This window comes from Megascapheus bottae, chromosome 17 (genome assembly GCF_031878675.1).
Source record: "Megascapheus bottae isolate mThoBot1 chromosome 17, mThoBot2.hap1, whole genome shotgun sequence".
Taxonomy (NCBI): domain Eukaryota; kingdom Metazoa; phylum Chordata; class Mammalia; order Rodentia; family Geomyidae; genus Megascapheus; species Megascapheus bottae.
In genome coordinates, this window is record NC_143525.1 from 901,726 (window position 1) to 916,840 (window position 15,115).

Consider the following 15,115-nt stretch of genomic DNA (forward strand, 5'->3'; position numbering starts at 1 on the left):
AACAGCACCAGCAATCGGGACACCAAGGTAGGAGGACTGTAAATCTAAGACCAACCTAAGCTATGTAGGGGGTTATACAGTATGACTCTGTGTCAGAACCATGAACAATAAAAATAAACAGATCAAGTTCAAGTCAAGTTAACTTGAAGGATAACAAAGATTTAAAAATTAAGCTTGTTGTATGATTAAAGGTCCATTTATAACTTCACATAAAAATCCCAGCTATAGGGGCTGGGAATTTGGCCTAATAGTAGAGTGCTTGCCTAGCATCACGAAGACCCAGGTTCGATTACTTGGTACCACATACATAGAAAACAAAAAAGCTGGAAGTGGTGCTGAGGCTCAAGTGGTAGAGCTCTAGCCTTGAGAAAGTCCAAGAATAGGGCTCAGGCCCTGAGCTCAAGGCCACAACTGGCAAAAAAAAAAAACAACAACAAAAAACAAACAAACAAAAAAAACCAAACAAATTAAAAAAAAAAAATCCCAGCTATAGCCAGGCGAGATGGCTCACGCCACCTACAATCCTAGCTCAGGTGGCTGAGATCTGAGGTTCTTCATTCAAAGCCAGCCCAGGGAACAAAAGTCCAAGAGACTCTCACCTGCAATTAACTACCAAAACCCAGATGTGGCAGTATGGCTCATAGTGGAAGAGTGGTAGCCTTAAGCTAAAGAGCTCAAGGACAGCACCCAGGTCTAGAGTTCAAGTCCCACAACCGACAAGAGAAAAAAAAAAAGCCAGCTGCCATACATTTAAAAAAAAAAAAATCACATTTATACAAAGAAAAAAAAAAGAAGCCAAGCGGGGACGCAGTGGCTCACTCAGGAGGTTGAGACCCGTAGATGGCTGTTCAAAGCCAGCCTAGACAAGAAAGTCCATGAGACTCTTGTCTGTAATTAACCACCAGAAAGCTGAAAATGGCACTTTGGCTCAAAGAGGTAGTGTGCTAGCGTCCAGCACTTTCATCTTTTTCTAATCCTATTAGCATAGGAAATGATTACGTATGTAATTTTTTTTGGTCTGAGCTATGGTCCTGAGCTATGTTGACTTAGTGGCTCAAGGATAAAACATTTTCCTTTGCAGCCCCGAGTTCAAATCCCAATACCAACATAACCTGTCCAGATTATACTATACTTTTTTAAAAATTCTGTGTGTGTGTGTGTGTGTGTGTGTGTGTGTTAAGGCATCTATCTAGATAGGTGGAAACAGCAGATGCACTCAGTAGATTCCAGGTAGCCAATTAGCTAGGATTAAATTACCACTGTCTTATAAAAAATCTTGTGAAGAGAATGGATTACCTGGTTAGGGCTACTGACTTTATTTTATTTTATTTTGCCAGTCCTGAGGCCTGAATTCAGGGTCTGAGTGCTAACCTTGGGCTTTCTCAAGGCTAGAGCTCTAGCTCTTGAGCCACAACACCATTTCCAGCTTTTTCTATGTATATGGTACTGAGGAATCAAACCCCGGTCTTCATGCATGCTTGGAAAGCTTTCTAGGCCAAACTCCCGGCCCAGGGCTACTGACTTTAAAAAACTTCAGATATCATTTCCAGTAACTTCTCTTACCAACTCTTTGTCCTAAAATATTTTCGTGTTTCCACACCATTTTTTTTTTTCTGTGTGTGCCTAAGCACTGTCCTTGGGCTTTCTCAAGGCTAGAGCTCTACCACTTGAGCCACAGCACCACTTCTGGCTTTTTCTATATATGTGGTACCGAGGAATTGAACCTGGGTCTTCGTGCATGCTAGGCAAGCACTCTACCACTAGGCCACACTCCCAGCTCTGAGTATATGTTTTGTATGAATAAGAGAGGCCTTGCATTCAATCTATTTTTCCTTTTCTTTTTTTTTTCTTTTTGTGCCAGTTTTGGGGCTTGAACTCAGGGCCTAGGCACTGTCCCTCATCTTCCACTGCTCAAAGATACCACTCTACCACTGAGGCCACAGCTCCACTTCCAGCTTTTTTGGTAGTTTATTGGAGTTTCATGGACTTTCTTGGTTGGGCTGCTTGAAGCCTCAATCCTCAGATCTCATTCTCCTAAGTAGCTAGGACTATAGGTGTGAGCCATTGGTACCTACCTCCTGCATTTAATCTGAATCACTCCCCCCCTCCAAAAAAAATTGCAGTCATTGTGCTGGGTTGCCCCTAACACTGGCTCTCATCTTCCAACAGCCCAGTAAAGCAAAAACAATTCCTATTTCACAGATAAAGAAGACACTATAGTTAAGATGAAGCAGGATTCAAAGTGATCTGCCAACCACAGCACACTCTCTAAAGTTAGTAGCCATCAATTTGACTGTGTCCACTGTAATCCACATGCTTATAGGCAGTTCATAAATTCAGAGTGAAAGACTGAATAATCTGAAAACACACATCAAAAAATGCATCAACAGGACCAGGAGTTTGGCCTAGTGGTAGAGTGCATGTCTAGCATGCACGAAGACCTGGGTTTGATTCCTCGTTACCACATACATAGAAAAAAAGCCAGGAATGGTGCTGAGGCTCAAGTAGTAGAGCTCTAGCCTTGAGAAAGTATAAGGACAGTGCTCAGGCTTCTGAGCTCAAGCCCAGGACTGGCAAAAACAAACAAACAAACAAAAAACTCAACAATTCCGGGCAATTCTTGTTACTAAGCAATTGCAAAAATATTTAATAATTCATCAGATAGTTCTTTCATCAAGTATAAGAATTTAACTTTGTGAGAGGAAAGGAATATAATTCGGTTTGTCTTCTAGTAACTAATGTTTTTGTTTCCAAAACAAACATCTCAGTCACTAAACAGTGTGGGAAAGAACAATTCCTATGTGGTGGAAACTTTCCCTATTGAACACATGCCCAGAGCTAAGTACTCAATGGCTCTGTGTCACAGCAGTGTCTGGGAAAATACATCTGTTCATGACACTGACAAGATCTACGGATTTCCTACCCCTTAATGAGCAAGAATTTCCTTGACACAAGCCAGCAAACTCAACAGTGTAATGGGAGGATATTTATATTAAAACCTTTGCCCCCAAAGGACAAAGCTACAGTGCTACAGCTACAACAGGATCGACATTCAAATACAACATTCTTTCAAAAAGAAGTAACTTGTGAATGGCCACATTACAGCAAAGACAATAAAAGTATCATTAATTCAAGTACTGCAATAAAGCCAGCTTTGTTCCTCTACAAAATTAAGTCTCACTTTCTTTTCTTTCCTTTCTTCCTTTTCTTCTTTCTCTCCTCTTCCTTTCCTTCTCCCTTTCTCCCTCCCTCCCTCCCTCCCTCCCTCCCTCCCTCCCTCCCTCCCTCCCTTCCTTCCTTCCCTGTGGGTGTCCTGGAACTAGAGGTTGAACTCAGGGTCTGAATGCTGTCCCCGAGCAGGGCTTGTGCTGTACCACTAGAGTCACAGCTCTACTTCTGGATTGTTTGGTGATTAATTGGAGATAAGAGTCTCATAGAAGGCCAGGAGTTTGGCCTAATGGTAGAGTGCTTGCCTAGCATTCATAAAGCCCTGGGTTCAAGTCCTTGGTTACCACATACAAAGAAAAAGGTAGAAGCGGTGCTATGGTGAATGTGGCAGAGCACTAGCCTTGAGAAAGATCAAGGACAGTGCTCAAGCCCTGAGTTCAAGCCCCAGGATTGACAAAAAAAAAAAAAAAAAGGGTCTCATGGACTTTCCTGTCCAAATTCTTCTCTGAATGGCAGCCCTGAGATCTCAGCCTCCTTAGTAGCCAGGACTAAAGGCAAGAGCCACCAGTAATTGTCTGGCAACTCTTTGAAACTCACAGCCCCCTGCTTGTTAGGCAGGAACTCTACCATTTAAGCCATGGCTTTGACCACCATCCTCATATCTTAGCCTCCTGAGTAGCTAGGATGATAGGCATGAGCCACCGCACCCAGACTTTGATATCAGACTTTGATATTTTTGAAAGCCATATAGGAATTCTAACTCTCTACATATTCTCACTCTGTCAAAAACGACCATGACAAACAATGGCAGGATTCACCTGGAACATTAATGAATAGAGATATGGAAAGACAAAAGAAAAAAAAACTAGTTCCTTTCTTTCTCACTTAGAGTTACTTCAAAGCCAGGTGCAGTGGCTCACGCCTATCATCCTAACTACTCAGGAGGCTGAGATCTGAAGCTCGAGGTTCAAAGCCAGCCTAGGCACTAAAGTCCATGAGACTCTTATCTCCAATTAAACACCAGAAAACCAGAAGAAGGGCTGTGGCTCAAGGAGTAGGGCAGTAGCCTTGAGCTAAAGAGCTCAGGGACAGTGCCTAGGCCCAGAGTTCAAGTCCCACGACTGACCCCCCCCAAAAAAAAGTTACTTCAGACAGCCATTGGTAGTTCATGCCTGTAATGCTAGCTACTCAGGAGGCTGAGATTTGAGGAACACAGTTTGAAGCTAGCCATGGCAGGAAAGTCTGTGAAATACTTATCTTCAAAAAACTAAACTGAGGCTGGGAGTTTGGCCTAGTGGTAGAGTGCTTGCCTAGCATGCATGAAGACTTGGGTTCAATTCCTCAGTACCACATATATAGAAAAAAGCCAGAAGTGGTAATTGTGGCTCAAGTGGTAGAGCTCTAGCCTTGAGAAAGCCCAAGGACAGTGCTCAGGCCTTGAAACCAAGCCCAGGACTGGCAAAAAAAAAAAAAAAAAAAAAAAGAAAGAAAAAAGAAAAGAAAAAGAAAATGGCCGGGAGTTTGGCATACTGTTAGAGTGCTTGCCTAGCATGCACAAACATCCGGGTTCGATCCCTCTGTACCACATACATAGAAAAAAGCTGGAAGTGGTGCTATGGCTCAAGTGGTGAAACACTAGCCCTGAGGAAAACCCAAGGACAGTGCTCAGGCCCGAGTCCCGAGTTTAGTCACCAAGACTGGCAAAAAAAAAAAAAAAAAAAAAAAGAAAAGAAACTGAAATCCAGAAATGGAACTGTGGCTGAAGTGGTAGAGTGCTGGTCTTGAGCAAAAGAAGCTTAGGGACAATGCCCAGGTCCTGAATTCAAGCCCCAGATTTGGGGGGGGGGATTAATTAATTGGTATTTTTAACTAAGTGGTATTTAATTAATCTGTGGCTCATGCTTGTAATCCTAGCTATTCCAGGGGCTGAGATCTGAAGATGGGGGTTGGAAACTAGCCTGAGCATTAAAGTCTGTGTGATTCTTATCTCTAATTAACCACCAAAAAGCCAGAAATGAAGCTGTGGCTTAAGTGGTAGAGCACTAGCCTTGAGGGAAAAAAACAAACAAACAACCAAAATAACAACTTCAAGGATAGCACCGAGGTCCTAAGTTCAAACTCCAGAACTGGAACAAAACAAAAAGTTAATACACCCAAGTTCCTCCTTGACACTACAAAATAAAGTTAATTCAGTGTTTCTATTCTAGTTCTAACATTTCCCCTTCCTAACATTTCCCCTTCCACTACTGACAATAAAATATTATGTACACTTCAAATTAACTTTCCTAGAACAACACCGCCCCACACACACCATGGCACTGTACCACGATAGAAGTCTAGTCTGTGAAGGAAAACACCCGGAGTCGAAAAGTGTCCTTTTCAAGTTGACTGTTTGTGATTTTAATTTTCCTTACAAACATACTAGAATGCAAAAAAACAACATTCCTAGCACTATTCCTAGAAAAGTGATAATAATGAATATGTAGCCCTATCGATTGCTTACAAGACACTCAAAGGCCACATTTCACTTGTTCTTTCTCAGGCCCAGTAAGCACTATCAACAGCCAAGCTAACAAGGCACAGTTAGTAGGTCTTTAGTTCCTCCTCTGACCCCCACATCACCAGTTTTAAGCCACATATCTATTGAATATAGATGCTTAGAAATGTGTTGGGGAGATTTCAAAAGCCATGTAGGTAAAAACAAACTGCACAGCAAACTAGAAAAGCCATTTCTTCTTACCTCTTTGGATTCCTTTATGTAACAAGCTCCAACCATTCTTGTCCACCATGTCCACATCAGCTTTATGACTAACCAGGGTGGTGGCAATGCTGTCTAGCCGTCGTGAAAGGGCTAGATCTAATGCAAGGTCTCCATTTTGATCCACTTCATTCAGCTTCCCGGGGAGCTGCCCAGGTAAAGTGTGTAAGTCAGCACCCCAGAAAGTGGGAAATGCAGCTTAAATCTTCATCTTCTGTATTACCTCTTCTACAAATCTTAATGCCTGACATGGCTTACTCCCAAATTCAACTTTATTCACAAACCTCTGTCAAGCTTTAGGCACATGCTTTCAGGGAGCACAGAAAGAACAGATTAACAGGACAGATGTAATCAGCATGCAAGACTATTAAGGATCTGAGGGGGTACTGGGGCAGAAATGCAGACATGTAAGAACCAGGATCACAGGAGAGATACTGACAGGGTTGTTGGGATCAAATGCTACAGTAAAAGTTCAGAAAACTTTTCGTGAAATGTTATGGCTCAAGAACTCCTCCGAACAGTTCAATATTCTCCTATACTCAAGATAAAAGATACTTCACTCTCATCTCCCAGTAGGGCAATGAGGTAGGCAGAAGAAGGCCCCGTCTCAAGATGTCTCTGTGCCTAACTCCCAGTACCTGTGGATATGCCATCTTTTTTGTTTGTTTGTCTGTGGTTGTTCTTGTTGTTCAGTCATGGAGTTTGAACTCTGGGCCTGGACACTGTCCCTAAGCTCTTCAGCTCAAGGCTACTATTCTACCACTTTAAACCACAGTGCCACTTCCAGTTTTCTGGTGGTTAATTGGAGATAAGAGTCTCACAGACTTCCGTGCCTGGGCTGGCTTTGAAGCATGATCCTCAGATCTCAGTCTCCTGAGTAGCTAGGATTGCAGGCGTGAGCCACTGGCACCTGGGTTGGGTAAGCCATCTTATATGGTAAAAAAGAGAAGGGGGGGAAGGGAGAGAGAGAAGAAAGAAAGGGGAATAAAAACACTTTATAGATGTGATAAAGGCTAAGGACCTTGAGATGGGGAGTGTCCTGACTACCCAAGGAGGGCCCTATCTAGCAAAAGAGAGAAACTGAAGAATAGCTCTGAGCTAAGTGACATCAGAAAAATTGACTTGTCAACGGCTACAAGCTAAAGAAAATGACTGTATCTAGAAGCTGAGAATGATTCCCAGAAGACAGCCAATAAGAAAAATGGGGAACTTGGTTCTTCTACCACAGGAAACTGAATTCTACCAACAAATTGTGCAGGAAATGAATTCATTTTACAGTGTCTCTAAATGAACCCAACCTATCAACACGTGAACATACATACATAGAAACATACATAGAAAAAGCTGGAAGTGGTATGCTAGCTCAAGTGGTAGAGCTCTAGCCTTGAGAAAGCCCAAGGACAATGCCCAAGCCCTGAGTTCAAGCCCCATGACTGACAAAAAAAGAAAAAAAGAAATATATTCGTTAAAGATCATGCAAGATATAGTCTAAAAGGTACATTATTGAGAAAAACAAGTTCATTCCAGTTTAGGGAAAAGACAGGGAAGATGAGAAAGCAGCTACATTACCTGAGAATCCATTTCAATCAGGTAAAGGAAGACTACATCTTCTCTCTCCACTTTGATGGCCTTATGTAATGGATATTCTGTCTTAGACTTGATCATTTTGTATAACAGCTGAGCACTCATGCTACTAAAATCTTCCTTTCGCAAGTCATCCTAGGAATTAAAAACACAAAACAAGCTATTTGTTAATAGTAACAACAGCTGTCACTAAATAGTCACTTGGCATGTGCCTGGCTTACTGTAAGGCCTTAATATTTCTTAATTAATTCAATCCTCACAAAACCTTATGAGGAAGGCTCTACTATGATGTCCACTTTTCAGATAAAGAAAGGGAACCTGTAGGAGCTAAATAATTTATACTCAGACAGTGAGTGAATGGCCACATCAGAGTCTGGACCCAAGAGGAATTTCCTCAGCCTGGGCTGTCACAGCTGGGCTGCACCTCTGTGCCTGGTGGGAGCAATGCTTGACCTCCTAGAAGAGAAAAGAGTCCTCTTCCCAATAAGACTCAAAGACAGGGCCAGAGTTTGGCCTAGTGGTAGAGTGCTTGCCTAGCATGCACGAAGACCTGGGTTCAATTCCTTGGTACCACATACACAGAGAAAAGCCAGAAGTGGAGCAGAGGCTCAAGAGGTAGAGCTTTAGCCTTGAGAAAGTCCAAGGACAGACTCCAGAACTGAAGAGCCTCACTGATCACCTAATCCAACTACTTATTTGTCAGCATGATCACAACAGGAAACCAGAAGGCAGAAAGATGAGTGCTGATGGAACAAGGTTCCACACGTGGGCCTCTGCTGCCAGTGGGAACACTATCCATGCCTCGCTATCTCTCACTTACCCAATGACTTGCAATAATTTCTGCACAGTAGTTCATCAATGTGCTGGCATTCAGTTCTTCTGCAGTTTGATAGAAACGAATGCAGTTCCTCACATTCACAAGAGACATAACACCTTTTTCACATCTATAAGAGAATATTAATAATAAATAGTATTATTAGGATAAATGCATTCAGAAATAAACTGAAAATAGTGTATGTACTACTGGCTACACCTAATAACAATAAGGGATAAGGCTGACCAACATTCTTGTGAATAAATTATAGCTGAGTTCCAATATTTTTAAAGTATTAGAATTTCAGTCAGGTGCCAGTGGTTCATGCCTATAATCAATCCTAGCCACTCAGGAAACTGAGATCTGAGGATCACAGTAAGCCAGCCTAGCCAAAAAAAGTCCGTGAGACTTTTTATCTCCAATCACCAGAAAAATGCCAAAGGTTGAGCTGTGGCTCACATAGAATTCCACACTTGGATAAAAAGCTAAAGGAGAGCATCCAGATCCTACCCTGAATTCAAGCCTGGAACCAACACACACACACACACACACACACACACACACACACACACACACACACACACACACACACACACACACACACACACACACACACACACACACACACACACACACACACACACACACACACACACACACACACACACACACACACACACACACACACACACACACACACAAAACTAGGCTGGTACTGTAATCCTAGCTACTTCAAGAAGCTGAGATCTGAGGATCGTGGCTCAATGCCAGCTCTGGCCCAAAGTCCATGAGATTCTTATCTCTAATTAACCACCAGAAAACCAGAAGTGGTGTAGCTCAAAGTAGCAGAGCACTAGCCTTGAGCTGACAAGCTCAGGGACAGTGACCAGGCCCAGAATTCAAGCCCCATGATTGACAAAAAAAAAAACCTAGAACAAGGACCCTTCGAGGAACTGGTGTTAGGAACATTCCCTGATATCCTATCATTCCATCTCCCATCCCTCAGCCCCCCAAAAATGTTCTAGTTACTATCTTAGTGGTAGAGAGCTTGCATAACATATATAAAGTCCTGGGTTTGATTCCAGAAGTGGAGCTGTGGGTCAAATGGTAGAGTGCTAGCCTTGAGTAAAACAAGCCCCAGGATTGGCAAAAAAAAAAAAAAAAAAAAAATTATTCTACTTACAAGGACAAAATGAACCTAAGATACACCTTTGTTGAATTACTTTAAGGAGCTTTCTAAGCCCTTGTCTCTTCCTCTAAAATTGGAATAGTATTCTATTTCAGAGGTTCTTTTTTGTTTTCAAGAAGGAAAACCAGGGGTTTCGAGTGTGGCCTAGTGATAGAATGCTCAGTACCACATACACAGAAACAGCTGATAGTGGTGCTGTGGTGCATGTGGTAGAACACCAGCCTTGAGCATAGAAAGGCTCAGGGACAGTACCCAGGGCCTGAGGTCAAGCCCTGGCACTGGCAAAAATAATTAAATTAAAAAAGGAAAACTAGATCTGCCTAAAATCAAAAAGAACTTAGAGGTATACTCTCAAGTTTTACATCTCTCTTTTCCCCCTCCCTTTCTCTAGGGCCTAGAATTCCTATCCTGAAGAAAAAAATGAAATGCAAACTTGGATATTAATAACTTTAGTATTTCTATGGGTAACTGGCTATCCGATAATTACCACTCTCTTTGTGTGAGTTTTTTTTTTTTCTTCTTCTTCTTCTTCTTTTTTCCCCTGTCCTGGACTTGGGCTCAAGGCCTGAGCACGGTCTTTGGGTTTTTCTCTCACACTACCACTAGAGCCACAGCACCACTTCTGGATTTTTTCTATGTATGTGGTACCAAGGAATTGAACTCCAGTCTTCGTGCATGCTAGGCAAGCACTCTATCACTAGGCCAAACTCCCAGCCCTCTTTGAATGAGTTTTATGTAACATGAATGAAGAACGATCATGGGTGCAAAGAGGCCAGGCGCTGGCACAAAATGGACCTGAAGACTCTTTGCTCCAATTGAATTCTCTAGAAAATGAGAAGTGAGACTGGTTGTAAGGATAGGGTGGTAGCCTTGAGCTAAAGAGCCCAGGCCGAGTTCAAGCCCTAAGATCCACAATAAAATAAATTTTATTGTGGATCTTAGGGCTTGAACTCGGCCTGGGCTCTTTAGCTCAAGGCTACCACCCTATCCTTACAACCAGTCTCACTTCTCATTTTCTAGAGAATAATTGGAGCCAAGAGTCTCAGGTCCTTTTGTGCCAGGGCTGGCTTTGAACCTTGATCCTCAGATCTCAGCCTCCTAAGTAGCTAGGGATTACAGGTGTGAGCCACCGCACCCAGCTCAGGCATCTATTTTTTACTCAGGCCTGGACTTAGGTGTCTTGCTTTCAATTAATATTGATGATTTGGTAGAAAAAAGCATTTTTTTCTTCCAGAGCATTTTATCTTTTTTTCTTTCTTTTTTTTTTTTTTTGCCAGTTGTGACGGTTGAACTCAGGGCCTGAGCACTGTCCTTGGACTTTCTCAAGGCCAAAAGCTCTACCACTTGAACCACAGCACCACTTCCAGCTTTTTCCTATATATGTAGTACCAAGGAATTGAACTTGGGCCTTTGTGCATCCTAAGCAAGCATTCTACTACTAGGCCAAACTCCCAGCCCCTCTCTCGGGCACTTTAAAATGAAAGTTCAAATCAATATCTAAACAAGTTGTGACAATAAGAATGTAACTTCCAGGAGGGCGTGGTGGCTCCTAGCTACCTAGGAGCTGAGATCTGAGGATGGCAGCTAAAAGCCAGCCCAGGCACTAAAATCCGTAAGACTCTCATCTCCAATTACCCACCAGAAAACAGAAAACTGGAGTGGTGCTGTGGCTGAAGGAGTAGGGCCATAGCATTGAGCTGAACAGCTTAGGACAACACCCATGTCCAGAATTCAAGCCCCATGACTGACCAAAAAAAGAAGAAGGAGAAGGAAGAGGAGGAGGAAGAGGAGGAGGAGGAGGAGAAGGTGGTGGTGGTAACTTCCTCACAACTTTGGTATATTGGTAAATCTCACTTTTCTGTACCAATGGCCTCTCCAAATTCCTATCAAACCACAGCAACATTTGATAGTCACTCTGACCTCAGTTACATACTCAAAGCCTTCCAGGAAGAAAATCCCCTTCTCATATATGTGAAATTTCTACCACTTTTACAACAAATTCATGGCTTTGCCAGCCTTATGTTCTGACATGGGTGGCTACCCCATAGAATGAAGCTAGGGAGTTCAGACTCAGGCTTGCAGAGTACTACAAAACATTTGTCAAAGACAAAGACTTAGTTTATGAATTCTTCTCTTCATTTTTTTTTTTTTAGTCCTGGAGCTTGAACTCTGGGCCTGGGCACTATTCCTGAGCACTTCAGCTCAAGGCTACTGCCCTACCCCTTAAGTCACAGCACCACTTCTAGTTTTCTGGTGGTTAATTGGAGATAAGAGTCTCCAGTCTGTAGTGCCCAGGCTGGCTTTGAACCACGATCCTCAGATCTCAGCCTCCTAAGGAGCTAGGATTATAGGCATGAGCCATGGCGCCCAGCTTTACACTCTATTCTTTTTTTTGAAGGGGAGAGCGGGGGGACTTGGGGCTTGAACTTTTGCCTGGGCCCTGTCCCTGAGCTCTTCATCTTTAGGCTACCATCCAACCCCTGGGCCTGGGCGCTGTCCCTAAGCTCTTCAGCTCAAGGCTACCACCCTACCCTTGAGCCACAGCCCCACTTCCTGTTTCCTAGTCATTAATTGGAGATAAGAGTCTCTGGTCTTGGGCCGGGAGGTTAGCCTAGTACACATGAAGACCTCGGTACCACATACATAGAAGAAAGCCAGAAGTGGTGCTGAGGTTCAAGAGGTAGAACTCTAGACTTGAGAAAGCCCAAAAACAGTGGCCAGGCCCTGAGATCAAGGCCCAGGACTGGCAAAAAAGAAAAAAAAGTCTCTGGTCTTTAGTGCCCAGGCTGGCTTTGAACTGCAATCCTCAGATCTCAGCCTCCTGAGTAACTAAGATTACTGACGTGAGCCACCGTGCCCAGCTACACTCTATTTTTGAATTAGAAAAATGTTACCATTTTTTTCATATACATTCCTTTGTACAAAGGTATTCATTCTGGGATTTATAACACACATATACTATGCTTGTTCAAATATGTTAATTCTTTTTTATCTTAAGAGTATTTCTCTGTCAGCCAAGTGCCAGTGGCTCACACCTGTAATCCTAACCACTCAGGAGGCTGGGATCTGAGGACTGTTGTTTAAAACCAGCCAGGGAACAACAGTCGATGAGATTCCTATCTCCAATTAACCACCAGAAAACTGGCCTTGAGCTGAAGAGCTCAGGGACAGTGACCAGGCCCAGAGTTCAAGCCCCATGATGAACAGAAGAAAAAAAAATACACACACACACACACACAAAAAAAAACTTCCTTCTCAGTAAAAATAGTATTATAAACCATCAAGATCTCTATATTATAAAAATAAGTAGCATGAATCTCATATTGAGCTGCATACATTGTCTCAGTTATCTTGACCAAGCTATTTCTAGTGTCAATGGTGAGCAACCATGACCCTATGAAAAGCTAATGCTCAAATATGTCCTGGCTTTCTTCCATCTAGGTCTTAAAGCCAGGACACATAAAACCCATATCCAATCATACACATTTCAGCATCTGCTAATGTCAATAGTCATGGAGCACCATAAACAGCCAACAATTTAATTAAAAAATCTACTGTGCAGATTACTATTCTCTAATCTATGCTACACTCAGTGAAGTTTTGTCAAAGCAATTTAATTTATAAGAAAGTCTGACATGATCAATGAGAGCTCAGATGATCTGACTAAAAAATGGTATTTATACTCAATCTAATTAAAATCAATTTAGGGCCAGGAGTTTGGTAGAGTGCCTGCCTTGAATGCACGAAGACCCGGGTTCGATTCCTCCGTACCACATACATAGAAAAGCCAGAAATGGTGCTGTGGCTTAAGTGGTCGAGCTCTGGCCTTGAGGAAAGCCCAAGGACAATGCTCAGGCCCTGAGTTCAGTAACCCCCAGGATTGGCAAAAATAAATAAATAAATAAATAAATAAATAAATAATAATTTCAATTTACTCCAAGGTATTTTATAACCTCACCAAAACAGTTAACTGCAAGTTAACAGTAAGTTAGCTGTGCTAGTAGTGGAGTACTACCTTGCTAATAAATACTGCTAATACTATTAGACTACTCCTACTGATCCTGGACCTGTTGGCTTATTAATAGGATTTAGCTATTGAAATGTGCGCAAACCTGCATCAATTAGATAGTGTGAAATAATGTGTCCACTGACGTGTGTGAGGCATAGGGAGTTTCCTAGGGGAAACAGTCCCAAAGTAAAACACAGCAAGTAGCTCTAGGCAGCTGAGTCTCTTGGCTCTCATGTGAGAGCAACAGAGGAATAAGCATGGTGTCTCTTGATTGCTGAAGCCATCCTTTACACTAAGAGAAAATGAATCCAAAAGGATATGAAAGATCCTTATGAATCTTTTATATCATTTACATGATAAATAAAGATACTCTATCAACCAAACTGACCACCGTAGACTATATCTCCAACAGATGCTCAAGGACATTTTATTTGACATCATTTGATGTCATTCAAAAAGCCAACTTGGAAGAGCGGGAGTTTGGCCTGGTGGTAGAGTGCTTTCGTAGCATGCACGAAGGCCTGGGTTCGATTCCTCGGTACCACATACATAGAAAAGCTAGAAGTGGTTCTGTGGCTCAAGTGGTGGGCTCTTGAGAAAAGCCCAAAGGCAATGATCAGCTCCTGAGTTCAAGCCCCAGGACTGGGTGGAGGGGGGAGGGCGGTAGGGGTAGAGAAAAAAAAGAAAAAGCACTAAGAAGCCAGGTGTGGTGGCTCACACCTCTAATTCTAGCTACTCAGGAGGCTGAGATCTGAGGATCAAGGTTCTAAGCCAGCCCGGGCGCAAAAGAACCTGAGACTCATATCTAATTAACGTGTAGAAAATGGAAAGTGGGGCTTGGCTCAGGGTAGGACAGTAGGTAGCCTTGAGCTGAAGAACTCAGGGACAGCTCTCAGGCCAAGTTCAAGTCCCATGACCCACGGGAAAAAAAAAGAAAAAAAAAGACAAAGGTAACAAAAGGCAATTGAGATTATCAGATTTTCTTCTTACCATCCCTTTAAAAGAACACCTTGCAAAACTTATTTACATGAGCAGAAGAAGCTGCTTTCCCAAAGTCTGGCATAATTAAAGCTCATTCAGCACCACCTGAGGTGCTTCAACACATCTGCACATCTGCTGGGACTTGCCTCTCCCTAAGGAGCTGTAGCTGAAACCGATTTGCTAGTTTCATTAATTCAGTCAGGAACACATCATCCTCTCTGAACTCCAATTCATCCGTGTAGATCCAACGAAGCATTGTCATTGTTACATCAGGGTTAGCATCTAGATAAAGGAAGAAAATACATGGAGTAACTGAAAAGCACTGTGTGACACACTTCGGATTTCTAAAGAAATCCCTAAAAGTTAGAAGCTAAAAAAAAAGTACATATGGCTGGGCATGGTGGCTCACGCCTGTAATCCTAGCTACTCAGGAGGCTGAGATCTGAGAATCCAGGTTCAAAGCCAGCCTGGACATGAAAGGACCTGAGACTCTTATCTCCAATTAACCTCTAAAAAACGGGAAGTGGGACCTGGCTCAAGGGTAGGGTAGTAGCCTTGAGCTGAAGAGCTCAGGGACAGTACCCAGGCCAAGGTCAAGCTCCATGATGCCCC

The 15,115-nt window shown here is 42.7% G+C and overlaps 1 protein-coding gene across 1 annotated transcript in view; it reads right to left on the reverse strand.

Annotated features, from left to right (window-relative positions):
- The window catches only part of Ankfy1 (ankyrin repeat and FYVE domain containing 1), a 59,699-nt gene that overhangs the window by 29,959 nt on the left and 14,625 nt on the right, over window positions 1-15,115 (reverse strand). Inside the window, exons 3-6 of the mRNA XM_090349339.1 lie at window positions 14,650-14,785; window positions 8,331-8,454; window positions 7,496-7,645; window positions 5,909-6,074 (exon numbers count right to left, since the gene is read on the reverse strand). Of these exons, the coding sequence (XP_090205465.1) occupies window positions 5,909-6,074; window positions 7,496-7,645; window positions 8,331-8,454; window positions 14,650-14,785 (576 nt within the window). The remainder of the gene's footprint in view (window positions 1-5,908; window positions 6,075-7,495; window positions 7,646-8,330; window positions 8,455-14,649; window positions 14,786-15,115) is intronic.